General features: G+C 51.8%; 1 protein-coding gene across 3 annotated transcripts in view; it reads right to left on the bottom strand.

Moving 5' to 3' along the window:
* Positions 1 to 25,846, bottom strand: part of LOC138511161 (uncharacterized) — a 420,368-nt gene that overhangs the window by 318,724 nt on the left and 75,798 nt on the right. For 2 of the 3 annotated variants that reach the window (XM_069626665.1, XM_069626667.1), the window contains exon 2: positions 17,545 to 17,706. In XM_069626665.1, coding sequence (XP_069482766.1) covers positions 17,545 to 17,634 — 90 coding nt within the window. In that variant the 5' untranslated portion in view covers positions 17,635 to 17,706. The remainder of the gene's footprint in view (positions 1 to 17,544; positions 17,707 to 25,846) is intronic. The other variant, XM_069626666.1, reaches the window with a different exon arrangement.

The following is a 25,846-nucleotide window of genomic DNA, read 5'->3' as shown; positions in this document are numbered from 1 at the left end:
GTGGGGTAAGTGGAGGCTGTGACAGCGGGTGGCACCAAGCATAGAGACTGAGGGTGTGATTGTGGGGTAAGTGGAGGCTGTGACAGTGGGTGGCACCAAGCATAGAGAGTGAGTGTGTGATTGTGTGGTAAGTGGAGGCTGTGACAGTGGGTGGCACCAAGCATAGAGAGTGAGTGTGTGATTGTGTGGTAAGTGGAGGCTGTGACAGTGGGTGGCACCAAGCATAGATAGTGTGTGTGCGATTATGTGGTAAATGGAGGCTGTGACAGTGGTTGGCACCAAGCACAGAGAATGAGTGTGTGATTGTGGGGTAAGTGAAGGCTGTGACAGTGGGTGGCACCAAGCACAGAGACTGAGTGTGTGATTGTGGGGTATGTGGAGGAGCTGTGGCAGTGGGTGGCACCAAGCATAGAGAGTGAGTTTGTGATTTTGAGGTAAGTGAAGGATGTGACAGTGGGTGGCACCAAGCATTGAGAGCGAGTGTGTGATTCTGAGGTAAATTGAGGCTGTGACAGTGGGTGGCACCAAGCATAGAAAGTGAGTCTGTGATTGTGGTGTAAGTAGAGGCTGTGACAGTGGGTGGCACCAAGCATAGAGAGTGAGTGTTTGATTCTGAGGTAAGTGTAGGCTGTGACAGTGTGTCGCACCAAGCATTGAGAGTGAGTGTGTGATTGTGGGGTAAGTGGAGGCTGTGATAGTGGGTGGCACCAAGCATGGAGAGCGAGTGTGTGATTGTGGAGTAAGTAGAGGCTGTGACAGTGGGTGGCACCAAGCATAGAGAGTGAGTGTGTGATTGTGGGGTAAGTGGAGGCTGTGATAGTGGGTGGCACCAAGCATCGAGAGTGAGTGTGTGATTGTGGGTTAAGTGGAGGCTGTGCAGTGGGTGGCACCTAGCATCGAGAGTGAGCATGTGATTGTGGAGTGAGTGCAGGCTGTGACAGTGGGTGTCACCAAACATAGAGAGTGAGTGTGTGATTGTGGGGTAAGTGGAGGCTGAGACAGTGGTTGGCACCAAGCACCGAGAGTGAGTGTGTTATTGGAGGCCGTGACAGTGCGTGGCACCAAGCATAGAGAGTGTGTGATTGTGGGGTAAGTGGAGGCTGTGACAGTGGGCAGCACCAAGCATAGAGAGTGAGTGTGTAATTGTGGGGTACGTGGAGGCTGTGACAGTGTGCGGCACCAAGCATCGAAAGTGAGTGTGTGATTTTGAGGTAAGTGGAGGCTGTGATAGTGGATCGCACCAGGCATAGAGAGCGAGTGTGTGATTGTGGGGTAAGTGGAGGCTGTGACAGTGGGCGGCACCAAGCATAGAGTGGGCGGCACCAAGCATAGAGAGTGAGTGTGTGATTGTGATGTAAGTGCAGGCTGTGACAGTGTGCGGCAACAAGCATAGAGAGTGGGTGTGTGATTGTGGGGCAAGTGGAGGCTGTGATAGTGGGTGGCACCAAGCATAGACAGTGAGTGTGTGATTGTGGGGTAAGTGGAGGCTGTGACAGTGGGTGGCACCAAGCATAGAGAGTGTGTGATTGTGGGGTAAGTGGAGGCTGTGACAGTGGGTGGCACCAAGCATAGAGACTGAGGGTGTGATTGTGGGGTAAGTGGAGGCTGTGACAGTGGGTGGCACCAAGCATAGAGAGTGAGTGTGTGATTGTGTGGTAAGTGGAGGCTGTGACAGTGGATGGCACCAAGCATAGATAGTGAGTGTGCGATTATGTTGTAAATGGAGGCTGTGACAGTGGTTGGCACCAAGCACAGAGAGTGAGTGTGTGATTGTGGGGTAAGTGAAGGCTGTGACAGTGGGTGGCACCAAGCATAGAGAGTGAGTTCGTGATTGTGAGGTAAGTGAAGGATGTGACAGTGGGTGGCACCAAGCATTGAGAGCGAGTGTGTGATTCTGAGGTAAGTTGAGGCTGGGACAGTGGGTGGCACCAAGCATAGAGAGTGAGTATGTGATTGTGGGGTAAGTGGAGGCTGTGACAGTGGGTGGTACCAAGCATAGAGAGTGAGTGAGTGATTGTGGGGTAAGTGGAGGCTGTGACAGTGGGTGGCACCATGCATGGAGAGCAAGTGTGTGATTGTGGAGTAAGTGGAGGCTGTGGCAGTGGGTGGCACCAAGCACAGAGAGTGAGTGTGTGATTGTGGGGTAAGTGGAGGCTGTGATAGTGGGTCGCACCAAGCATCGAGAGTGAGTGTGTGATTGTGGGGTAAATGGAGGCTGTGACAGTGTGTGGCACCAAGCACAGAGAGTGAGTGTGTGATTGTGGGGTAAGTGGAGGCTGTGATAGTGGGTCGCACCAAGCATCGAGAGTGAGTGTGTGATTGCGGGGTAAGTGGAGGCTGTGACAATGGGTGGCACCAAGAGTGAGTGTGTTATTGGAGGCTGTGACAGTGTGTGGCCCAAGCATAGATGGTGTGTGATTGTGGGGTAAGTGGAGGGTGTGACAGTGGGCAGCACCAAGCATAGGGAGTGTGTGTGTGATTGTGGGGTAAGTGGAGGCTGTGACAGTGGGTGGCACCAAGCATAGAGAGTGAGTGTGTGATTGTGGGGTAAGTGGAGGCTGTGACAGTGGGTGGCACCAAGCATCGAGAGCGAGTGTGTGATTGTGGGCTAAGTGGAGGCTGTGACAGTGGGTGGCATCAAGCATAGAGAGTGAGTGTGTGATTGTGGGGTAAGTGGAAGCTGTGACAGTGGGTGTTACCAAGCATCGAGAGTGAGTGTGTGATTGGGGGGTAAGTGGAGGCTGTGACAGTGGGTGGCACCAAGCATAGAGAGTGAGTGTGTGATTGTGGGGTAAGTGGAGGCTGTGACAGTGGGTGGCACCAAGCATAGAGAGTGAGTGTGTGATTGTGATTTAAGTGCAGGCTGTGACAGTGGGTAGCACCAAGCATCGAGAGTGAGTGTTTGATTGTGAGGTAACTGGAGGCTGTGACAGTGAGTGGCGGCAAGCATAGAGAGCAAGAGTGTGATTGTGGGGTAAGTGAAGGCTGTGACAGTGGGTGGCACCAAGCATCGAGAGTGAGTGTGTGATTGTGGGGTAAGTGGAGGCTGTGGCAATGAGTGGCACCAAGCATAGAAATGAGTGTGTGATTGTGTGGTAAGTGGAGGCTATGACAGGGGGTGGCAGCAAGCATAGATAGTGAGTGTGTGATTGTGTGGTAAGTGGAGGCTGTGACAGTGGTTGGCACCAAGCACAGAGAGTGAGTGTGTGATTGTGGGATACGTGAAGGCTGTGACAGTGGGTGGCACCAAGCATAGAGACTGAGTGTGTGATTGTGGGGTAAGTGGAGGCTGTGATAGTGGGTCGCACCAAGCATCGAGAGTGAGTGTGTGATTGTGGGGTAAATGGAGGCTGTGACAGTGGTTGGCACCAAGCACAGAGAGTGAGTGTGTGATTGTGGGATACGTGAAGGCTGTGACATTGGGTGGCACCAAGCACAGAGACTGAGTGTGTGATTGTGGGGTAAGTGGAGGCTGTGACAGTGTGTGGCACCAGGCATAGAGAGTGAGCGTGTGATTGTGGGGTAAGTGGAGGCTGTGACAATGGGTGGCACCAAGCACTGAGAGTGAGTGTGTTATTGGAGGCTGTGACAGTGTGTGGCACCAAGCAAAGAGAGTGTATGATTGTGGGGTAAGTGGAGGGTGTGACAGTGGGCGGCACCGAGCATAGAGAGTGTGTGATTGTGATGTAAGTGCAGGCTGTGACAGTGGGTGGGACCAAGCATAGAGAGTGAGTGTGTGATTGTGGGGTAAGTGGAGGCTGTGACAGTGTGTGGCACCAGGCATAGAGAGTGAGCGTGTGATTGTGGGGTAAGTGGAGGCTGTGACAATGGGTGGCACCAAGAGTGAGTGTGTTATTGGAGGCTGTGACAGTGTGTGGCCCAAGCATAGATGGTGTGTGATTGTGGGGTAAGTGGAGGGTGTGACAGTGGGCAGCACCAAGCATAGGGAGTGAGTGTGTGATTGTGGGGTAAGTGGAGGCTGTGACAGTGGGTGGCACCAAGCATAGAGAGTGAGTGTGTGATTGTGGGGTAAGTGGAGGCTGTGACAGTGGGTGGCACCAAGCATCGAGAGCGAGTGTGTGATTGTGGGCTAAGTGGAGGCTGTGACAGTGGGTGGCACCAAGCATAGAGAGTGAGTGTGTGATTGTGGGGTAAGTGGAAGCTGTGACAGTGGGTGTTACCAAGCATCGAGAGTGAGTGTGTGATTGGGGGGTAAGTGGAGGCTGTGACAGTGGGTGGCACCAAGCATAGAGAGTGAGTGTGTGATTGTGGGGTAAGTGGAGGCTGTGACAGTGGGTGGCACCAAGCATAGAGAGTGAGTGTGTGATTGTGATTTAAGTGCAGGCTGTGACAGTGGGTAGCACCAAGCATCGAGAGTGAGTGTTTGATTGTGAGGTAACTGGAGGCTGTGACAGTGAGTGGCGCCAAGCATAGAGAGCAAGAGTGTGATTGTGGGGTAAGTGAAGGCTGTGACAGTGGGTGGCACCAAGCATCGAGAGTGAGTGTGTGATTGTGGGGTAAGTGGAGGCTGTGGCAATGAGTGGCAGCAAGCATAGAAATGAGTGTGTGATTGTGTGGTAAGTGGAGGCTATGACAGGGGGTGGCAGCAAGCATAGATAGTGAGTGTGTGATTGTGTGGTAAGTGGAGGCTGTGACAGTGGTTGGCACCAAGCACAGAGAGTGAGTGTGTGATTGTGGGATACGTGAAGGCTGTGACAGTGGGTGGCACCAAGCGTAGAGAGTGAGTTTGTGATTCTGAGGTAAGCGGAAGATGTGACAGTGGGTGGCACCAAGCATAGAGAGTGAGTGTGTGATTGTGGGGTAAGTGGAGGCTGTGACAGTGGGTGGCACCAAGCATAGAGAGTGAATGTGTGATTCTGAGGTAAGTGTAGGCTGTGACAGTGGGTGGCACCAAGCATCGAGAGTGAGCGTGTGATTGTGGAGTAAGTGCAGGCTGTGACAGTGAGTGTCACCAAGCATAGAGAGTGAGTGTGTGATTGTGGGGTAAGTGGAGGCTGTGACAGTGGGTGGCACCAAGCACCAAGAGTGAGTGTGTTATTCGAGGCCGTGACAGTGGGTGGCACCAAGCATAGATAGTGTGTGATTGTGGGCTAAGTGGAGGCTGTGACAGTGGGCAGCACCAAGCATAGAGAGTGAGTGTGTAATTGTGGGGTAAGTGGAGGCTGTGACAGTGTGCGGCACCAAGCATCGAGGGTGAGTGTGTGATTGTGAGGTAAGTGGAGGCTGTGACAGTGGGTGGCACCAAGCATGGAGTGCGAGTGTGTGATTGTGGAGTAAGTAGAGGCTGTGACAGTGGGTGGCACCAAGCATAGAGAGTGAGTGTGTGATTGTGGGGTAAGTGGAGGCTGTGATAGAGGGTGGCACCAAGCATCGAAAGTGAGTGTGTGATTGTGGGGTAAGTGGTGGCTGTGACAGTGGGTGGCACCAAGCATTGAGAGTGAGCGTGTGATTGTGGAGTAAGTGCAGGCTGTGACAGTGAGTGTCACCACGCATAGAGAGTGAGTGTGTGATTGTGGGGTAAGTGGAGGCTGTGACAGTGGGTGGCACCAAGCACCAAGAGTGAGTGTGTTATTCGAGGCCGTGACAGTGGGTGGCACCAAGCATAGATAGTGTGTGATTGTGGGCTAAGTGGACGCTTTGACAGTGGGCGGCACCAAGCATAGAGAGTGAGTGTGTAATTGTGGGGTAAGTGAGGCTGTGACAGTGTGCGGCACCAAGCATCGAGGGTGAGTGTGTGATTGTGAGGTAAGTGGAGGCTGTGATAGTGGATGGCACCAGGCATAGAGAGTGAGTGTGTGATTGAGGGGTAAGTGGAGGCTGTGACAGTGGGTGGCACCAAGCATAGAGAGTGAGTGTGTGATTGTGATGTAAGTGCAGGCTGTGACAGTGTGCGGCAACAAGCATAGAGAGTGGGTGTTTGATTGTGGGGTAAGTGGAGGCTGTGATAGTGGGTGGCACTAAGCATAGACAGTGAGTGTGTGATTGTGGGGTAAGTGGAGGCTGTGACAGTGGGTGGCACCAAGCATAGAGAGTGTGTGATTGTGGGGTAAGTGGAGGCTGTGACAGCGGGTGGCACCAAGCATAGAGACTGAGGGTGTGATTGTGGGGTAAGTGGAGGGGCTGTGGCAGTGGGTGGCACCAAGCATAGAGAGTGAGTTTGTGATTGTGAGGTAAGTTAAGGATGGGACAGTGGGTGGCACCAAGCATCGAGTGTGAGCATGTGATTCTGAGGTAAGTGGAGGCTGTGACAGTGGGTGGCACCAAGCATAGAGAGTGAGTGTGTGATTGTGGGGTAAGTGGAGGCTGTGACAGTGGGTGGCACCAAGCATAGAGAGTAAGTGTAGGCTGTGACTATGTCTAACACCAAGCATCGAGAGTGAGTATGTGATTGTGAGGTAAGTGGAGGCTGTGACAGTGGGTGGCACCAAGCATGGAGAGCGAGTGTGTGATTGTGGAGTAAGTAGAGGCTGTGACAGTGGGTGGCACCAAGCATAGAGAGTGAGTGTGTGATTGTGGGGTAAGTGGAGGCTGTGATAGTGGGTGGCTCCAAGCATCGAGAGTGAGCGTGTGATTGTGGAGTGAGTGCAGGCTGTGACAGTGGGTGGCACCAAGCATAGAGAGTGAGTGTGTGATTGTGGGGTAAGTGGAGGCTGAGACAGTGGGTGGCACCAAGCACAGAGAGTGAGTGTGTTATTGGAGGCCGTGACAGTGCGTGGCACCAAGCATAGAGAGTGTGTGATTGTGGGGTAAGTGGAGGCTGTGACAGTGGGCGGCACCAAGTGTAGAGAATGAGTGTGTAATTGTGGGCTAAGTGGAGGCTGTGACAGTGTGCAGCACCAAGCATCAAAAGTGAGTGTGTGATTGTGAGGTAAGTGGAGGCTGTGATAGTGGATGGCACCGGGCATAGAGAGCGAGTGTGTGATTGTGGGGTAAGTGGAGGCTGTGACAGTGGGCGGCACCAAGCATACAGAGTGAGTTTGTGATTGTGATGTAAGTGCAGGCTGTGACAGTGTGCGGCAACAAGCATAGAGAGTGGGTGTGTGATTGTGGGGTAAGTGGAGGCTGTGATAGTGGGTGGCACTAAGCATAGACAGTGAGTGTGTGATTGTGGGGTAAGTGGAGGCTGTGACAGTGGGTGGCACCAAGCATAGAGAGTGTGTGATTGTGGGGTAAGTGGAGGCTGTGACAGCGGGTGGCACCAAGCATAGAGACTGAGGGTGTGATTGTGGGGTAAGTGGAGGCTGTGACAGTGGGTGGCACCAAGCATAGAGAGTGAGTGTGTGATTGTGTGGTAAGTGGAGGCTGTGACAGTGGGTGGCACCAAGCATAGAGAGTGAGTGTGTGATTGTGTGGTAAGTGGAGGCTGTGACAGTGGGTGGCACCAAGCATAGATAGTGTGTGTGCGATTATGTGGTAAATGGAGGCTGTGACAGTGGTTGGCACCAAGCACAGAGAATGAGTGTGTGATTGTGGGGTAAGTGAAGGCTGTGACAGTGGGTGGCACCAAGCACAGAGACTGAGTGTGTGATTGTGGGGTATGTGGAGGAGCTGTGGCAGTGGGTGGCACCAAGCATAGAGAGTGAGTTTGTGATTTTGAGGTAAGTGAAGGATGTGACAGTGGGTGGCACCAAGCATTGAGAGCGAGTGTGTGATTCTGAGGTAAATTGAGGCTGTGACAGTGGGTGGCACCAAGCATAGAAAGTGAGTGTGTGATTGTGGTGTAAGTAGAGGCTGTGACAGTGGGTGGCACCAAGCATAAAGAGTGAGTGTGTGATTATGAGGTAAGTGTAGGCTGTGACAGTGTGTCGCACCAAGCATTGAGAGTGAGTGTGTGATTGTGGGGTAAGTGGAGGCTGTGACAGTGGGTGGCACCAAGCATGGAGAGCGAGTGTGTGATTGTGGAGTAAGTAGAGGCTGTGACAGTGGGTGGCACCAAGCATAGACAGTGAGTGTGTGATTGTGGGGTAAGTGGAGGCTGTGATAGTGGGTGGCACCAAGCATCGAGAGTGAGTGTGTGATTGTGGGTTAAGTGGAGGCTGTGCAGTGGGTGGCACCTGGCATCGAGAGTGAGCATGTGATTGTGGAGTGAGTGCAGGCTGTGACAGTGGGTGTCACCAAACATAGAGACTGAGTGTGTGATTGTGGGGTAAGTGGAGGCTGAGACAGTGGGTGGCACCAAGCACCGAGAGTGAGTGTGTTATTGGAGGCCGTGACAGTGCGTGGCACCAAGCATAGAGAGTGTGTGATTGTGGGGTAAGTGGAGGCTGTGACAGTGGGCGGCACCAAGCATAGAGAGTGAGTGTGTAATTGTGGGGTAAGTGGAGGCTGTGACAGTGTGCGGCACCAAGCATCGAAAGTGAGTGTGTGATTGTGAGGTAAGTGGAGGCTGTGATAGTGGATGGCACCAGGCATAGAGAGCGAGTGTGTGATTGTGGGGTAAGTGGAGGCTGTGACAGTGGGCGGCACCAAGCATAGAGTGGGCGGCACCAAGCATAGAGAGTGAGTGTGTGATTGTGATGTAAGTGCAGGCTGTGACAGTGTGCGGCAACAAGCATAGAGAGTGGGTGTGTGATTGTGGGGTAAGTGGAGGCTGTGATAGTGGGTGGCACCAAGCATAGACAGTGAGTGTGTGATTGTGGGGTAAGTGGAGGCTGTGACAGTGGGTGGCACCAAGCATAGAGAGTGTGTGATTGTGGGGTAAGTGAAGGCTGTGACAGTGGGTGGCACCAAGCATAGAGACTGAGGGTGTGATTGTGGGGTAAGTGGAGGCTGTGACAGTGGGTGGCACCAAGCATAGAGAGTGAGTGTGTGATTGTGTGGTTTGTGGAGGCTGTGACAGTGGGTGGCACCAAGCATAGAGAGTGAGTGTGTGATTGTGTGGTAAGTGGGGGCTGTGACAGTGGGTGGCACCAAGCATAGATAGTGAGTGTGCGATTATGTGGTAAATGGAGGCTGTGACAGTGGTTGGCACCAAGCACAGAGAGTGAGTGTGTGATTGTGGGGTAAGTGAAGGCTGTGACAGTGGGTGGCACCAAGCATAGAGAGTGAGTTCGTGATTGTGAGGTAAGTGAAGGATGTGACAGTGGGTGGCACCAAGCATTGAGAGCGAGTGTGTGATTCTGAGGTTAGTTGAGGCTGTGACAGTGGGTGGCACCAAGCATAGAGAGTGAGTGTGTGATTGTGGGGTAAGTGGAGGCTGTGACAGTGGGTGGCACCATGCATGGAGAGCAAGTGTGTGATTGTGGAGTAAGTGGAGGCTGTGGCAGTGGGTGGCACCAAGCACAGAGAGTGAGTGTGTGATTGTGGGGTAAGTGGAGGCTGTGATAGTGGGTCGCACCAAGCATCGAGAGTGAGTGTGTGATTGTGGGGTAAGTGGAGGCTGTGACAGTGGGTGGCACCAAGCACCGAGAGTGAGTGTGTTATTGGAGGCTGTGACAGTGTGTGGCACCAAGCAAAGAGAGTGTGTGATTGTGGGGTAAGTGGAGGGTGTGACAGTGGGCGGCACCGAGCATAGAGAGTGAGTGTGTGATTGTGATGTAAGTGCAGACTGTGACAGTGGGTGGCACCAAGCATAGAGAGTGAGTGTGTGATTGTGGGGTAAGTGGAGGCTGTGACAGTGTGTGGCACCAGGCATAGAAAGTGAGCGTGTGATTGTGGGGTAAGTGGAGGCTGTGACAATGGGTGGCACCAAGAGTGAGTGTGTTATTGGAGGCTGTGACAGTGTGTGGCCCAAGCATAGATGGTGTGTGATTGTGGGGTAAGTGGAGGGTGTGACAGTGGGCAGGACCAAGCATAGGGAGTGAGTGTGTGATTGTGGGGTAAGTGGAGGCTGTGACAGTGGGTGGCACCAAGCATAGAGAGTGAGTGTGTGATTGTGATGTAAGTACAGGCTGTGACAGTGGGTGGCACCAAGCATCGAGAGGGAGTGTGTGATTGTGGGGTAAGTGGAGGCTGTGACAGTGGGTGGCACCAAGCATCGAGAGCGAGTGTGTGATTGTGGGCTAAGTGGAGGCTGTGACAGTGGGTGGCACCAAGCATAGAGAGTGAGTGTGTGATTGTGGGGTAAGTCGAAGCTGTGACAGTGGGTATTACCAAGCATCGAGAGTGAGTGTGTGATTGTGGGGTAAGTGGAGGCTGTGACAGTGTGTGGCACCAGGCATAGAAAGTGAGCGTGTGATTGTGGGGTAAGTGGAGGCTGTGACAATGGGTGGCACCAAGAGTGAGTGTGTTATTGGAGGCTGTGACAGTGTGTGGCCCAAGCATAGATGGTGTGTGATTGTGGGGTAAGTGGAGGGTGTGACAGTGGGCAGGACCAAGCATAGGGAGTGAGTGTGTGATTGTGGGGTAAGTGGAGGCTGTGACAGTGGGTAGCACCAAGCATAGAGAGTGAGTGTGTGATTGTGATGTAAGTACAGGCTGTGACAGTGGGTGGCACCAAGCATCGAGAGTGAGTGTGTGATTGTGGGGTATGTGGAGGCTGTGACAGTGGGTGGCACCAAGCATCGAGAGCGAGTGTGTGATTGTGGGCTAAGTGGAGGCTGTGACAGTTGGTGGCACCAAGCACAGAGAGTGAGTGTGTGATTGTGGGGTTAAGTCGAAGCTGTGACAGTGGGTATTACCAAGCATCGAGAGTGAGTGTGTGATTGGGGGGTAAGTGGAGGCTGTGACAGTGGGTGGCACCAAGCATAGAGAGTGAGTGTGTGATTGTGGGGTAAGTGGAGGCTGTGACAGTGGGTGGCACCAAGCATAGAGAGTGAGTGTGTGATTGTGATTTAAGTGCAGGCTGTGACAGTGGGTAGCACCAAGCATCGAGAGTGAGTGTTTGATTGTGAGGTAACTGGAGGCTGTGACAGTGAGTGGCGCCAAGCATAGAGGGCAAGAGTGTGATTGTGGGGTAAGTGAAGGCTGTGACAGTGGGTGGCACCAAGCATCGAGAGTGAGTGTGTGATTGTGGGGTAAGTGGAGGCTGTGGCAATGAGTGGCACCAAGCATAGAAATGAGTGTGTGATTGTGTGGTAAGCGGAGGCTGTGAGAGTGGGTGGCACCAAGCATAGAGAGTGAGTGTGTGATTGTAGGGTAAGTGGAGGCTGTGACAGTGAGTGGCGCCAAGCATCGAGAGTGAATGTGTGATTGTGGAGTAAGTGGATGCTGTGACAGTGGGTGGCGCCAAGCATAGAGAGTGAGCGTATGATTGTGGGGTAAGTGGAGGCTGTGACAGTGGGTGGCACCAAGCATTGAGAGTGAGTGTGTGATTGTGTGGTAAGTGGAGGCTGTGACAGTGGGGCATCGAGAGTGAGTGTGTGATTGTGGGGTAAATGGAGGCTGTGACAGTGGGTGGCACCAAGCATCAAGAGCGAGTGTGTGATTGTGGGTGGCACCAAGCATAGAGAGTGAGTGTGTGATTGTGAGTTAAGTGGAGGCTGTGACAGTGGGTGCGCCAAGACTAGAGAGTTTGTGTGTGATTGTGGGGTAATTGGAGGCTGTGACAGTGGGTGGCACCAAGCAGAGAGAGTGAGTGTGTGATTCTGAGGTAAGTGTAGGCTGTGACAGTCGGTGGCACCAAGCATCGAGAATGAGTGTGTGATTGTGGGGTAAATGGAGGCTGTGACAGTGGGTGGCACCATGCATGGAGTGCGAGTGTGTGATTGTGGAGTAAGTGGAGGCTGTGACAGTGGGTGGCACCAAGCATAGAGAGTGAGTGTGTGATTGTGGGGTAAGTGGAGGCTGTGATAGTGGGTGGCACCAAGCATCGAGAGTGAGTGTGTGATTGTGGGTGTTAGGCGGAAACCTATGCAGTTCCCTCTGGGACCACTGCAAAAGATTTAGGACTACAGGTGTTTGCCAGCAAACCCACTTGGTAGCAGTCTGTACCACACAGATTCACTTGGTAGCTGTGGCTGAGCAGTCAGACTTCCCTCAAGAAGAGTTAGGCAGTATGTGGAGTATACAAAATATGGCAATTTACACAGTAGAACAAGCAAACACGGAACAGAGCTTCGGTGTGAAGATATATAGTCATTTATTTATAAAAACACATCTATGGAAAACACACTGGCACTAATATGGTAAACAACTTCAATCACAATTACTATAAGTATCAATCCCCCTAACAATAGTTTGACAAGTCTAGGTTCAACGGCACCACTTATTTGCAGACAGAGGTGAATGCTTTAACCTAGATGGCACTCTAGCATTCGTTAGAACGGGAGAGAAAAGGCAGGGTATGAAATCAACTCGAACAGATGCAAGGCAAGTAAGGCAGGGTCTACTGTAGATCGCAAAGTTCAGAGGCCAGGCCCACTCGGAGAGAGGCAAGGCGATATGTCCCAAAAAGTATCACAGTGGAAATGCACTTCGAGTCTTTGTCGCAAATTGTTATAGAAAGGTTGGACCAGTTCAGAACAGAAAGTTAAGAAGGCTTGGAGGCGACCCAATGGAGAGGCGAGGATTAAGACACCTCACGCTAACCGTCAAAAGGGAAGCGAGGCGGACAGGGTACCTTGTTTGTGGAGAGACAGCTCCGGCGGGGGCAGTTGTTCCTGGTGGTGGATGCAAGTCGGGGCTTTGCCAAGAGAAGAGATGATCTCGTCGTCGAAGGAAAGTTGAGGATCGTTGCACCACCAGGGAAGAGACCAGACGCGGAGTGCTCAGTCACAAGGCACCACCTTTTGGTCGCGGTACAGTGGGTAGTGGCTATCCGGTTTCCGGGGTGCTCAGCACGGGCAATTCAACCATTACGTCCTGGAACGAAGAAAAAGCAAAGGGGACTGGTTTTTTCCCACCAGTCAGGGGAAGAAGACACTCCAGCAGGGAGATCTCCTCTGTCGTCGGGAATTGGTGAGTCGGTTCAGCAGGACTCCACCGGAGGTGTCGTCGTTGCAGGTCGGCTCTGTTTTACCCTCGTCGGATTCTCAGGTCCTGTGGCGACTTCTGAAGATCCAGTCTCAAAAGCCATGCTTTTATGCAGAAAACCCCCATTCATTCAGCCTAGCTGTCAATCAAAACATGCTAAGTGGTGAGCGGGGTGGTTTACCACTTGGGCCAATCACACCAGAGTGCGACTTGAGTTGGCAAGGCAACTCAGTCCAGGGTGCCTAAACACCCTCCCACACCCCCTGTGGTACCCAGACAGAATGGAACCACTTTGGAGGGCCTCTGTGCAGAAGCCCTCCAAAAGTGGAACAAAGGGCTCAACCTTTGGTTTAGGAGTCACAGAGACGAACACAGACGCCATTTTAAAAACCGAGTTCTGGCAGATAATACCAACCGATAGATTTATTTAAGATAAATAAACCGGTTGTATGTTAGAGATTAACGAGAAAAAGTATTAACCTCCAACAATGGGAAGAATCCCATAGAGTTATATTCCGGGTCGAATATAACAAGTAGTTTCCACTGCCACCAGCCAAAATTCGACGAGGGGGGACGGAACAGTGCCCCCTCGAATAACAGACCCAGGAGTAATCGAAGTACCCCTACTAGTACGTCCACAATAGGATGATTTGTACTAGTTCTGTTAGTAAATTTTGGTCTAGTAAAGCCAATGGTGACTTTACATGCCCTGGGAGACAGTAGTCAGTCCCAGGGTATGGAGTCTATGGTGGGAATCCTCTAGGACGCCCCAGTGTTGCGGCACGGAGGGTGCGTTGTAACACACATAGCAAAACATATGAGACCGTATGGAGTAAAAGACCCCATAGCCCATAGAACACATTGACATTCAAAGGAATTACACACATTCATGTCCAAGAGTGGGAGAAAAAGAGTCTCACTCTTGGCAGGATGGAAAAAACAAACTCCAGAAATCCAGCAAAGCTGCTGGGGGACTCACTAGGTTAGGAAATTCAGCCTAAACAGAGAATTCTCCCTAACAGTGGGATAAGTGGAGGCTGTGACAGTGGGTGGCACCAAGTATCGAGAGTGAGCATGTGTTTATGGGGTAAGTGGAGGCTGTGACAGTGGGTGGCATCAAGCATAGAGAGTGAATGTATGATTGTGGGGTAAATGGAGGCTGTGACAGTGGGTAGCACCAAGCATAGTGAGCGAGTGTGTGATTGTGGGGTAAGTGGAGGCTGTGACAGTGGGTGGCACCAAGCACCGAGAGTGAGTGTGTTATTGGAGGCTGTGACAGTGTATGGCACCAAGCATAGAGAGTGTGTGATTGTGGGGTAAGTGGAGGCTGTGACAGTGGGTGGCACCAAGCATAAAGAATGAGTGTGTGATTGTTATGTAAGTGCAGGTTGTGACAGTGTGCGGCACCAAGCATCGAGAGTGAGTGTGTGATTGTGAGGTAAGTGGAGGCTGTGACAGTGGGTGGCACCAAGCATAGAGATCGAGTGTGTGATTGTGGGGTAAGTGGAGGCTGTGACAGTGGGTGGCACCAAGCATAGAGAGTGAGTGTGTGATTGTGATTTAAGTGCAGGCTGTGACAGTGGGTAGCACCAAGCATCGAGAGTGAGTGTGTGATTGTGGGGTAAGTGGAGGCTGTGACAGTGGGTGGCACTAAGCATCGAGAGTGAGTATTTGTGAGGTAAGTGGAGGCTGTGACAGTGGGGCATCGAGAGTGAGTGTGTGATTGTGGGGTAAACGGAGGCTGTGACAGTGGGTGGCACCAAGCATCGAGAGCGAGTGTGTGATTGTGGGTGGCACCAAGCATAGAGAGTGAGTGTGTGATTGTGAGGTAAGTGGAGGCTGTGACAGTGGGTTGCGCCAAGCATAGAGAGTGAGTGTGTGATTGTGGGGTAAGTGGTGGCTGTGATAGTGGGTGGCACCAAGCATCGAGAGTGAGTGTGTGATTGTGGAGTGAGTGCAGGCTGTGACAGTGGGTGGCACCAAGCATAGAGAGTGAGCGTGTGATTGTGGGGTAAGTGAAGGCTGTGACAGTGGGTGGCACCAAGCACCGAGAGTGAGTGTGTTATTGGAGACTGTGACAGTGTATGGCACCAAGCATAGAGAGTGTGTGATTGTGGGATAAGTGGAGGCTGTGACAGTGGGTGGCACCAAGCATAAAGAATGAGTGTGTGATTGTGATGTAAGTGCAGGCTGTGACAGTGTTCGGCACCAAGCATCGAGAGTGAGTGTGTGATTGTGAGGTAAGTGGAGTCTGTGACAGTGGGTGGCACCAAGCATAGAGAGTGAGTGTGTGATTGTGATTTAAGTGCAGGCTGTGACAGTGGGTAGCACCAAGCATCGAGAGTGAGTGTGTGATTGTGGGGTAAGTGGAGGCTGTGACAGTGGGTGGCACTAAGCATCGAGAGTGAGTCTTTGATTGTGAGGTAAGTGGAGGCTGTGACAGTGAGTGGCATCAAGCATAAAGAGCAAGTGTGTGATTGTGGGGTAAGTGAAGGCTGTGACAGTGGGTGGCACCAAGCATCGAGAGTGAATGTGTGATTGTGGGGTAAGTGGAGGCTGTGGCAGTGGGTGGCACCAAGCATAGAAACAAGTTTGTGATTGTGTGGTAAGCGGAGGCTGTGACAGTGGGTGGCACCAAGCATAGAGAGTGAGTGTGTGATTGTAGGGTAAGTGGAGGCTGTGACAGTGAGTGGCGCCAAGCATCGAGAGTGAGTGTGTGATGTGGAGTAAGTGGAGGCTGTGACAGTGGGTGGTGCCAAGCATAGAGAGTGAGCGTGTGATTGTGGGTTAAGTGGAGGCTGTGACAGTGGGTGGCACCAAGCATAGAGAGTGAGTGTGTGATTGTGTGGTAAGTGGAGGCTGTGACAGTGGGGCATCGAGAGTGAGTGTGTGATTGTGGGGTAAACGGAGGCTGTGACAGTGGGTGGCACCAAGCATCGAGAGCGAGTGTGTGATTGTGGGTGGCACCAAGCATAGAGAGTGACTGTGTGATTGTGAGGTAAGTGGAGGCTGTGACAGTGGGTTGCGCCAAGAATAGAGAGTGTGTGTGTGATTGTGGGGTACGTGGAGGCTGTGACAGTGGCTGGCACCAAGCATAGATAGTGAGCGTGTGATTGTGGGGTAAGTGGAGGCTGTGACAGTGGGTGGCACCAAGCATAGAGAGTGTGTGTCTGATTGTGCTGTAAGTGGAGGCTCTGACAGTGGCAGGCTGTGACAGTGGGTGGCACCAAGCATAGAGAGTGAGTGTGTGATTGTGGGGTAAGTGAAGGCTGTGACAGTGGGGCATCAAGAGTGAGTGTGTAATTGTGGGGTAACCAGAGGCTGTGACAGTGGATGGTGCCAAGCATAGCGAGCGAGTGTGTGATTGTGGGGTAAGTGGAGGCTGTAACAGTGGTTGGTGCCAAGCCTCGAGAGTGAGTATGTGATTGTGGAGTAAGTGGAGACTGTGACAGTGGGTGGCACCAAGCATCAAGAGTGAGTGTTTGATTGTGGGGTAAGTGGAGGCTGTGACAATGGGTGGTGCCAAGCATAGAGAGTGTGTGTGTGTGATTGTGGGTGGCACCAAGCATAGAGAGTGAGTGTGTGATTGTGGGGTAAGTGCATTATGGGTATGGGAGTGAGTGCAAGTGTGAGGGATGGTGAGAGTAGAGATAGTAGGGGAGGTTGGTGGGAGAGACAGGTAGTAGACGAGTGTGACAAGATCGGGGGTGAGGGGGCAGATGAGGGGAGAAGAGGGGACGAGAGAGAAAGTGGGAGTCCTAGGAAGACGAAAGGGGAAGGGATAAGGAGGGAGTAGTGGGACAGGAGTCAGAGGTGCAATGGATAAGATCAGGGAGAGAGAGGAGAGGGAGTGAAGGTACACACCCATCCTAGAACTTGCAGAGCTGATTTTGGGGAAGGGTGGGGTACCCTTTGGAACTTCCGGAGGAAGTCAGATAGAAGAGGCATTGGTCCCTAGGTCTCCACCGGAAGTGTGGAAGAGATCAGAAAGTAAGGGCGGGCGATCTTTAGTCTGGAGAATAGGGACTCCTGGGTAGGGTCAGGTGGAGGGGGCCTACAGGAGGTTGAGGGGCCAGTTAGGGAACCCCATTAGATTTGGCCATCGAACAAGAAAGTACAGATTGGGAGGCTGCTCATAAAAGGTCTTGATCCATCTTATGCCGTCTGGAAATTATTAAAGCCATATGTGATGCAGGAAAGAAGTGCAGGCACGTAGACCAGGAAGGAAGTGCAGGCACTTAGACCAGAAGGAAGTGCAGGCACTTAGACCAGGAAAGAAGTGCAGGCACTTCGACCCCAGAGACTTTGAGTGGATGGTTTGCCCCATGGAGGTGGAGTGGGAAGGAAAGAGAACCCTAGCCTTTTCCTCGGTCAATCCCTGGGTTTGTGCTGCTCTTGAAGGAAAGTGTCCCTTAACACTAGCTTTAATGTGTTTGTTGATCCCATGACACCAGCTGCGAGCCCTGGTACCTCTGACGGGGCCTCCTATGAGGACTTATCAGGGAAAAGTCCGGTAAAGCATCCGGGGCCAGGGGTTTCCGCAGGAGAAGCACTACTGGGACAATGGCAGCTTATGAATGACTCCTTTTCAACCTTGCGGTCACTCACGTAGTCTGGTGACAGCAGGAGCACATGAACCCACTCAGCTACCTACCGGCGCTGACTACTCACCCGAATATCCATCTCGCTCCCCAGGTAGCAGAAACAGTAGTTGAACTCGTAGGGGGTCTCATTGACGACCGTAACGCAGTAGTTGCCCATGATGGCCGCCCAGCGTCACGCCTGCAGGGTCTGGAAGATACTGTGTGTCCTGTGGCTGACGGGTCCCTGCAACTTAAAAAAGACACCCACATAAAAAACAGGTAAATGGCAAGAAGGCAGAAGAGGGAAAGGGGGAGTGGGGCTGGAAAATGGCATCAAGGGTGCTGTTATAGGTTGTTCAGGCTATAAAGGGAACATTAATGATGAAGCAGGAATACAATAAATCACAGAGCCATGGAACGTATATGTTATCACTTTAATTATTAGGCGCGAACTGCTCTCCAGGCGGTAACCCTGCGTAAGTCCAAACACGTGGGTGGCAACCCACGAACACAACAATGAGAAGGGGACACAGCTCCCTTTTAATTAATGATAGAAATAGAACGCTACACTGAGCACAGAGGAAAGAGGCGATTATCCAATTCCAGGGACTAACGGTGAGGCTTTGCAGCCAAACAGCGACAGGTCATGCATGGTGTGATGCTGGAAATGCATCGGAGGGACAGGGCCTCCGTATCCTTGTCCTTTACTGATTTTTATCGTGTGTTCTGTCGTGTTTTCCGAGCAGGAGTTCATGTGGGACTCGTGGTGGTGCAGCTCTCTCTTTTGGTTTGGTGTACAGACCCATGGGATACCCTTATGGCACCCATGGGTGGGGGTACAACCCTGTGCCCCTAGTGTATGTTTTTGGGCACCTGTGTGTGACCCACAGAGCAGGGTATGGGCTGGTGGCAGCTCCGTGCTGAATTGACTGGAGCCCTGAGCGTCCTCCATTTTGGGATGCCCAGGCCCTGTCATTGGAATCGGTAGATTCCAGATAGAGACAAGAGGGTCCCCGTGGCCTCTTGCCATCATCCGCCTGTTACCTTCATCATCCCGAAGTCCTGGGAAGCCCTGACTCTGTCCCTTCCCCCTGACTGGCTGTTGGGTGGAAGTCCCATATATGGTAGTGTGGAGAAGTGCCAACCAGACTGGCTGGAGCCTTCTCAACGACCGTATGTTGTGGGTACACCCTGTGGGTGGGACCTGGGTGAATGAGTGTTTGATGAATATGCACTTCTTGTTTTGGATGTCTGGTTTCTGGTGTTTGACACAATGACTGAGACAGCACTGGCCGAAACTTGTATGAATGCAGTGTGGAGAGTTAAATGGCTGGGTACTTGTCCCAGTACACATAACTTGTTGTGAGTGTCTGGCGAGAAGTGAATGGCCTGAATGCACTATGCACCTGATACGAAGAGTAACTGGAGTAAAACTGAAGCTTAACCTTGAACCCGTGCTGGAAGAGAAGAATTACTGTTGCTCTTCTTCATCAATCTGAAAGCTGCGGTGTCTCCAGGGACTGACCCAGAGAGGACCTGGTAAGGCGCACTCTTCTCGAGCTACAAGGGACCATTGTGTACAAGCTGATCTTTGCCAAAGCTCCCTGGTAGACAGACCTACGAAAGGCTGCCGACCGGAGACGAGGACCGCCGCGGAATCCCAAAGATAAGCACCCGGACTGTTGACGGCCACCGTTGACAACTGCTGTCGCCGAACAGAGCCGCCGTGCTCCCTTTGCCTAAGAACTTTTGATCCAAGGACGCGGTCATCCGCTTTGCCGCCTGCCTTATCCCACTGGAGAAGGCCAAGCCGTCGATGCGTCTTGGAGCATCCGCCGGTGGGTTTCCCGCCACTCAAAGACCACAGAGACGCCGACGACTCAACGCCTTTGCTGGGCCACAGTTCTTCAAACTCTTTGCGGTCCAGAACTATCGACATCAAGGTGCCCCGCACGCCTCCTCCTTGCATGACGTTTATGCTTCCCCTTCGATGATCTCCGCTAGGAAAGATGCTGCCACTTCACTGCCGTAGTTCACCCTGTTCTCCGTCGGACATTCGACGACCCGTGACTCCTGCCCTAAAGGGAGGGCACTCAAGAAGGGCGGTCGATTCCCTGACGAGAAACGCTACAATGCCAGGTACTTTGGGGTTGCAGAACTATTGGAAAGACTTGTGTGAACAATATATGGACTGGGCTTGTGATATATCTTTATTCTACAGGTTGCCCAGGTGGGGGGAACTCCACACAGAACTGTGTCTATGTAACGGGGCCAGTATTCTGCCAATTGTTCTAACCAACTGCTTTCCTCTTTTATCTATTGTTGGTTTCCTTTACGAACTGATTTCTGTGACATTTAACCGTACAGTTGATGCACTTTAAAGAGATCTAATAGTAACTGTGGTACCACGTAGAACTGTATATTTGCCATTATAGATAACCGAGTACAAAGTGAGTTATTGTGATATTGTACATAACCTGAATATTAATTATATAAAGACTGTGTTTTAAATAATAAAGTGTGCGGACATTCCTTTGTGGGTGCTTGGGGACTACACTATAATTAAGAACCAGCCCGCATCACCTCTTGAGAAGTTAGGCCTTGATTGCTCGTCCATTGCTACAGTAATAGAGAATCTTGGCTAGGATCCTCTGTGCCTCTCCTCTACCATATAGAGAGCAGAAGTACAGACCCCGCCTCCAGTCTTTACACTGGTGACAGCGGTGGGATGCTTATGGTTTTAAGAATCAGTGTATAGCCGTGCCACTTACAAAATATCTGCACTTTGTTAAATTGAGGTTTAGTGGTGTACAAGATAACTGCATTACAAGCAATGGAATCTATTGCAAATGGTAAATTGACTCGGATGAGCTTAGAGGCTCTGCAGGATGCTTGTGAAGCCAGGGAGATAGACTTTGTGGATAAGTCTAGGGCTGAGCTGATAGCTGCCCTGGTGGACTACCAGACTGATGGTGAAACTCTTGAAGGTGGATGCAACCAATGAGGACTCTGCCCCGGGGGTTGTCGCTGAATCTGTTTCTGGGAACGCCACCATTCCTGCTGCCTCTGTTCCGAACCCCAGCAATTCCTTGGAACTTGAGTTATTAAGGATGAAATTGGCCTTTGAATATCGCAAGTTGGAAATAGATGCAGAGCTTAAGAAAGAGGAGTTGGCACAACAAGTGGAGCTCAAGAATAGGGATCTTGAACTCAAAGATGGGGACCTTGAACTCAAGAACCGGGCCACTGAATGTCTGAGGATCCAGTTAGAGAAAGCTCGAGTGGAGACTTCAGCTAAGCCCGTTGAGAGTGTCAGGTCCCAGGCAACCAAGTTTATGAAAGATTTGGTTGGTGTGTATGCGGAGGGTTCTGATATCCTCCAATGGATTGAAGCGTTTGAGATGGCTTGTGCAATTCATGATGTAGATAAAAGAGATTGGGCTAAGTCTTTGTTAAGCAGAGTGCCTCAGACTGGATATGACTGTATTCTGAAACTGAGTGTGGAAGAAAGGGGTCAGTATGAGTGCATGAAGTCTGCTTTGATTGCCAGGTTTGGCAAGACACCTACCCAATGCCTTAAAAGGTTCAGGGATTTTAAGAAATGAGAGAATGTGTCTTGGAATGACTGGGTAAGTGCTGCGCACATGAACATGATGGGGTGGATTGATGGTTACGAAGTGAAAACGTTTGTTGAATTGTCCCACCTTTAGTTTTTTGAGAATTTTTTGGAATCCTGTTCACCAAAGCTGCATCAGTATGTTGCTGATCAGAACATTTTGGGCCCCTTTAAGCTGGCTATGTTGGCTGACAAGTGGGTCTCCCATCGGGTGTCCCCTAAGGACTCCAGTGGAAATGACAAGGACAAAGAAAAGGGGACTTCTCAGAAAGCTGAGGAGTCCCAGAAGCAATCACAGTCGGGTAAACCAAAACCTTCCACTCCTAAGACCCAAAAACGTAGTGGGGATAATTCTGTTGTGGATGGGAGTAAGAGTAGTGGTCCGCCTGCTGCAAAGCAGGGTCCCAGTGGTTCCAGTACTGTACCCTCCACTCCTTGCACTTATTGGGATTGTGGGGCTCTGGATCACTGAAAGGGAGACCCCAAGTGTAAGGGTAAGGCGCTTGGAGTCCAGGGTGTCAGCCTGACCTATCCCTACTCCGTACCTGAGGTGGAGGCCACTGTCCTCCCCTCCTCTACTGGGATCACCTTCAGTGCTCCCGTAGATATTCCATTAGTGTCCCTTGGGGCCTGGGACCAGTACGCAGAAGTACTGGCAACTATCCCACAGAACACTCGTAGGTTTTTGAGAAGTGTCCTCTTGAATGGCCAGCCTTCTACTGGTTTGAGAGATACTGGGGCAAGCATGACAGTGGTGGACAGGACCCTGCTCAAGCCAGAGGACTATGTAGGTGCTCCTCTGAGAAACACCAGGTTAGCTGGTGGCCCTCCCAAATTATCGCCTGTAGCCTTTGTCAACATTACGATTGGAGACAAGACAACAAAGCTTCCGGTCCTGGTTCAGGACAATGTGCCTGCAAGCATTTTGTTAGGCAACGATTTGGTCGAGTTGGAGATGATCACGGATGGTCTACCCATTGCTGCTGTGGTGGGCACCCGATCGCAGGTCACACAGGGTCTGGCTGCAAGCCCGGTACCCTCACCGATGGGTAAACCCAAGGCGCGAAGGAAACGGAAGAGTAAGAAGGCCACCTATGTGGAGAGGGCTCCTGCTCTTCCTGCTGTTCCAACAACACCCATTGTGATCCATGCTCCGGACGGGCTGGGTCCAGTGGTGAACCCCGTCTCAACTCCTGTGGGAGAAGAGCCAGAAGACTCTCCTGTGGGAGAGGTACTGAACCCGGAAGACCACACCGACCTTCAATGCTTGTTAGCTGAAGGCGGACCCTCCCGGGTGGACTTCTGTAAGGGTCAGTGAGAGTGCCACTCTCTGGAGGGTCTGAGAAAGCAGGCCCTGTCCCAGGCACAAGGAGAAGTGCCTAGCCATTCCGAATCTATTGCGAGGGTGAGCTCCTTGTTAGTGAGCCCACTAAGCCTGAACCTGGTGCCCTCAAGAGGCTGGTGCTACCCCAGGTTTACAGGCCCTTCCTACTGCAGTTGGCGCATGAGGTGCCCTTGCCTGGTCATCTTGGTACCAAGAAGACTAAGCAGAGGCTCTCTGCCCCTTTCTACTGGTCCCGGATGGCCCCGGATGGGAGTAGAAGTGGAGTCCCACTGCAAGTCCTGCCCCACTTGTCAGTTATCTGGCAAGACTTGTGGCAGCCATTGCTAGTGGTTGGCAGACTGTTTGAGAGGATGGGAATCGACATTGTCGGTCCCCTTGACCCTCGCACTTCAGGTGGACATCGGTTCATCCTGGTCTTGGTCGATCATGCCACCAGGTACCCTGAGGCTATACCCCTTCAGACTATTACTGCCAAGGTGGTTGCCAGTGCTCTCCTGGGCATTTTCACCCATGTTGGGTTCCCTAAGGAGGTTGTGTCTGACAGCGGATCCAACTTCATGTCTACTTACATGAAAACCATATGGAAAGAGTTCAAGTTCTCCACCTCTTACCACCCACAGACCAACGGTCTGGTTGAGAGATTCAATAAAACTCTCAAGGGCATGCTAGGCGCTTTGGAAGAGCCCCTAAGGAGGAAATGGGATCTCCTTCTTCCATGCCTGCTGTTCACTTACAGAGAGGTTCCTCAAGAGGGTGTTGGTTTCAGCCCCTTTGAGTTACTGTTTGGACATCCCGTGGGGGGGCCTCTTGCCTTGATCAGAGAAGGTTTGGAGGCCACCCCTCCAGGTCACGCCAAGCAAGTGGGGGACTATGTGTTAGGCCTCAGACAGAGGATGACACAGATGATGGGTCAAGCGACAGCAAATCTCAAGGCCAACCAGGAATTGAACAAGTACTGGCATGACCTTAAAGCTTCGCAAGTGTATTGGACTCCGGGACAGGAAATCCTCGTGATGGAGCCTACCAAGCCTAGAGCTTTCGCAGAAAAGTGGACTGGACCCTTCAGGATCATCTCCAAGATGGGCAAAGTCAATTATCTGGTTGACATGGGAGTAACGGGGGTAGCCCCTCAGGTATTGCATGTTAACAGGCTCAAGCCTTTCTACAGGCGAGTAGAAGTCTCATGTCTCTTGCTAGCTTCAGTGCAAGACGAGGATGAGAGTGAGCCCCTTCCTGATTTGCTGCATAGCAACTCTCAGGATGGCTCAGTGGAGGGAGTGCTTCCCTCTCCATATCTGACGGCAGAGCAGCAGAGGGCCTGCAGGGCTTTGCTCCGGCAGCATGCCTCTCTGTTTTCACTAACACCAGGCCTTACACCGTGGTGTAGGCATGAAATTGACACTGGTGACAGTGTGCCTGTCAAAAGCAGGTGCTACCGTATGTCAGATACAGTTAAGAACCATATCCAGGCTGAGGTCGCCAAGATGTTGGATCTGGGTGGTATTGAACCCTCAACTAGTCCCTGGTCCAGTCCAGTGGTCCTTGTCCCCAAGGCAAGTTCCCAGGCAGATACCAAGGATTGGAGGTTCTGTGTGGAATACTGAGGAGTCAATGCCATCACAAAAACTGACGTGCACCCATTTACCAGGGCTGATGAGCTTGTGGACACCATAGGTGCTGCCAAATTTGTAAGCACCTTTGACCTTTCCTCAGGCTATTGGCAAAAAGCTCTGACGGACCTTGCCAAGGAAAAGACGGCATTCTCAACACCTGAGGGACTCTACCAGTTTAGGGTCATGCCTTTTGGGTTGAAGAATTCCCCTGCCACCTTCCAGAGATTGGTCAATCATGCGCTCAGTGGACTGGAAGCCTTTTGTGTGGACTACTTAGACGACATTGCCGTTTACAGTTCCACTTGGGAAGAGCATTTGACACATCTGGATAAGGTGTTGCAGGCCTTGAAAAGGGCTAACCTCACTATCAAGGCCACAAAGTGCCAGATAGCTCAGGGGAGAATCACATATCTTGGTCATGAGGTAGGAGAGGGTCAAATCCAACCTCTCCCCAGTAAAGTACAGGATGTACAGGACTGGGAGACTCCCACTACTCAAACCCAGGTGTGAGCCTTTTTGGGCCTCACTGGGTATTATCGCAATTTCATGGCAGACTATGGAACCATAGCTGCCCCACTGACAGCTCTGACTTCCCCCAAACAACCTAGGAAGGTTAATTGGACTGAAGACTGTCAGAGGGCCTTTGATGGCTTGAAAGAAAGTCTGTGTAGTGCACCAGTGTTGTGTGCGCCTGATTACAGCAAGCCCTTTATCGTTTAAACTGATGCCTGCGACACCAGAATTGGAGCTGTCTTGTCCCAGTTAGATGACAAAGGAAGAGAACATCCGATCATATTCATCAGTAGACAACTTAAGGGTAGAGAACTTAGGTGGGCTACGGTTGGAAAGGAATGTTTTAGTATAGTTTGGAGCCTTAGGCGTTTTAGACCCTACCTTACCGGGTCTACCTTCAAGGTCCAAACAGATCATAAGCCCCTGAAGTGGCTTATGCCGATGAAGGGTGAAAACCCAAAGCTGCTCCGGTGGTCCATTAGCCTGCAAGGGCTAGACTTCACCATAGAGCAGAGACCCGGGAAGAGTCACGATAATGCAGATGGCCTTTCCAGAAGGTATGTTGACCGTCTGGATGAGGGTGTCTATCCCGTGCGAGATTAGGCACCCTAACCTTAGTCTGGGGAGGGGCGACTGTGATGCTGGAAATGCATCGGAGGGACAGGGCCTCCGTATCCTTGTCCTTTACTGATTTTTATTATGCGTTCTGTCGTGTTTTCCGCGCAGGAGTTCATGTGGGACTCCTGGCGGTGCAGCTCTCTCTTTTGGTTTGGTGTACAGACCCATGGGATACCCTTGTGGTACCCCTGGGTGGGGGTACAACCCTGTGCCCCTCGTGTATGTTTTTGGGCACCTGTGTGTGACCCACAGAGCAGGGTACGGGCTTTTGGCACCTCTGTGCTGAATTGACTGGAGCCCTGAGCATCCTCCATTTTGGGATGCCCAGGCCCTGTCATTGGAATCGGTAGATTCCAGATGGAGACAAGATGGCCCCCGTGGCCTCTTGCCTTCCATCGCCTGTTACCTTGATCTTCCCGAAGTCCAGGGAAGCCCTGACTCTGTCCCTTCCCCCTGACTGGCTGTTGGGTGGAAGTCCCACATATGGTAGTGTGGGGAAGTGCCGACTAGACTGGCTGGAGCCTTCCCAATGACCGTATGTTGTGGGTACACCCTGTGGGTGGGACCTGGGTGAATGAGTGTGTGATGAATATGCACTTCTTGTTGTGGATGTCTGGTTTCTGGTGTTTGACACAATGACTGAGACAGCCCTGCCCGAAACTTGTATGAATGCAGTGTGGGTGTT

The sequence above is a fragment of the Ambystoma mexicanum genome, chromosome 6p (genome assembly GCF_040938575.1).
Source record: "Ambystoma mexicanum isolate Mex_15411 chromosome 6p, UKY_AmexF1_1, whole genome shotgun sequence".
Taxonomy (NCBI): domain Eukaryota; kingdom Metazoa; phylum Chordata; class Amphibia; order Caudata; family Ambystomatidae; genus Ambystoma; species Ambystoma mexicanum.
The sequence above is the reverse complement of the archived record's forward strand: the minus strand, read 5'-3'. Positions and strand labels throughout refer to the sequence as shown.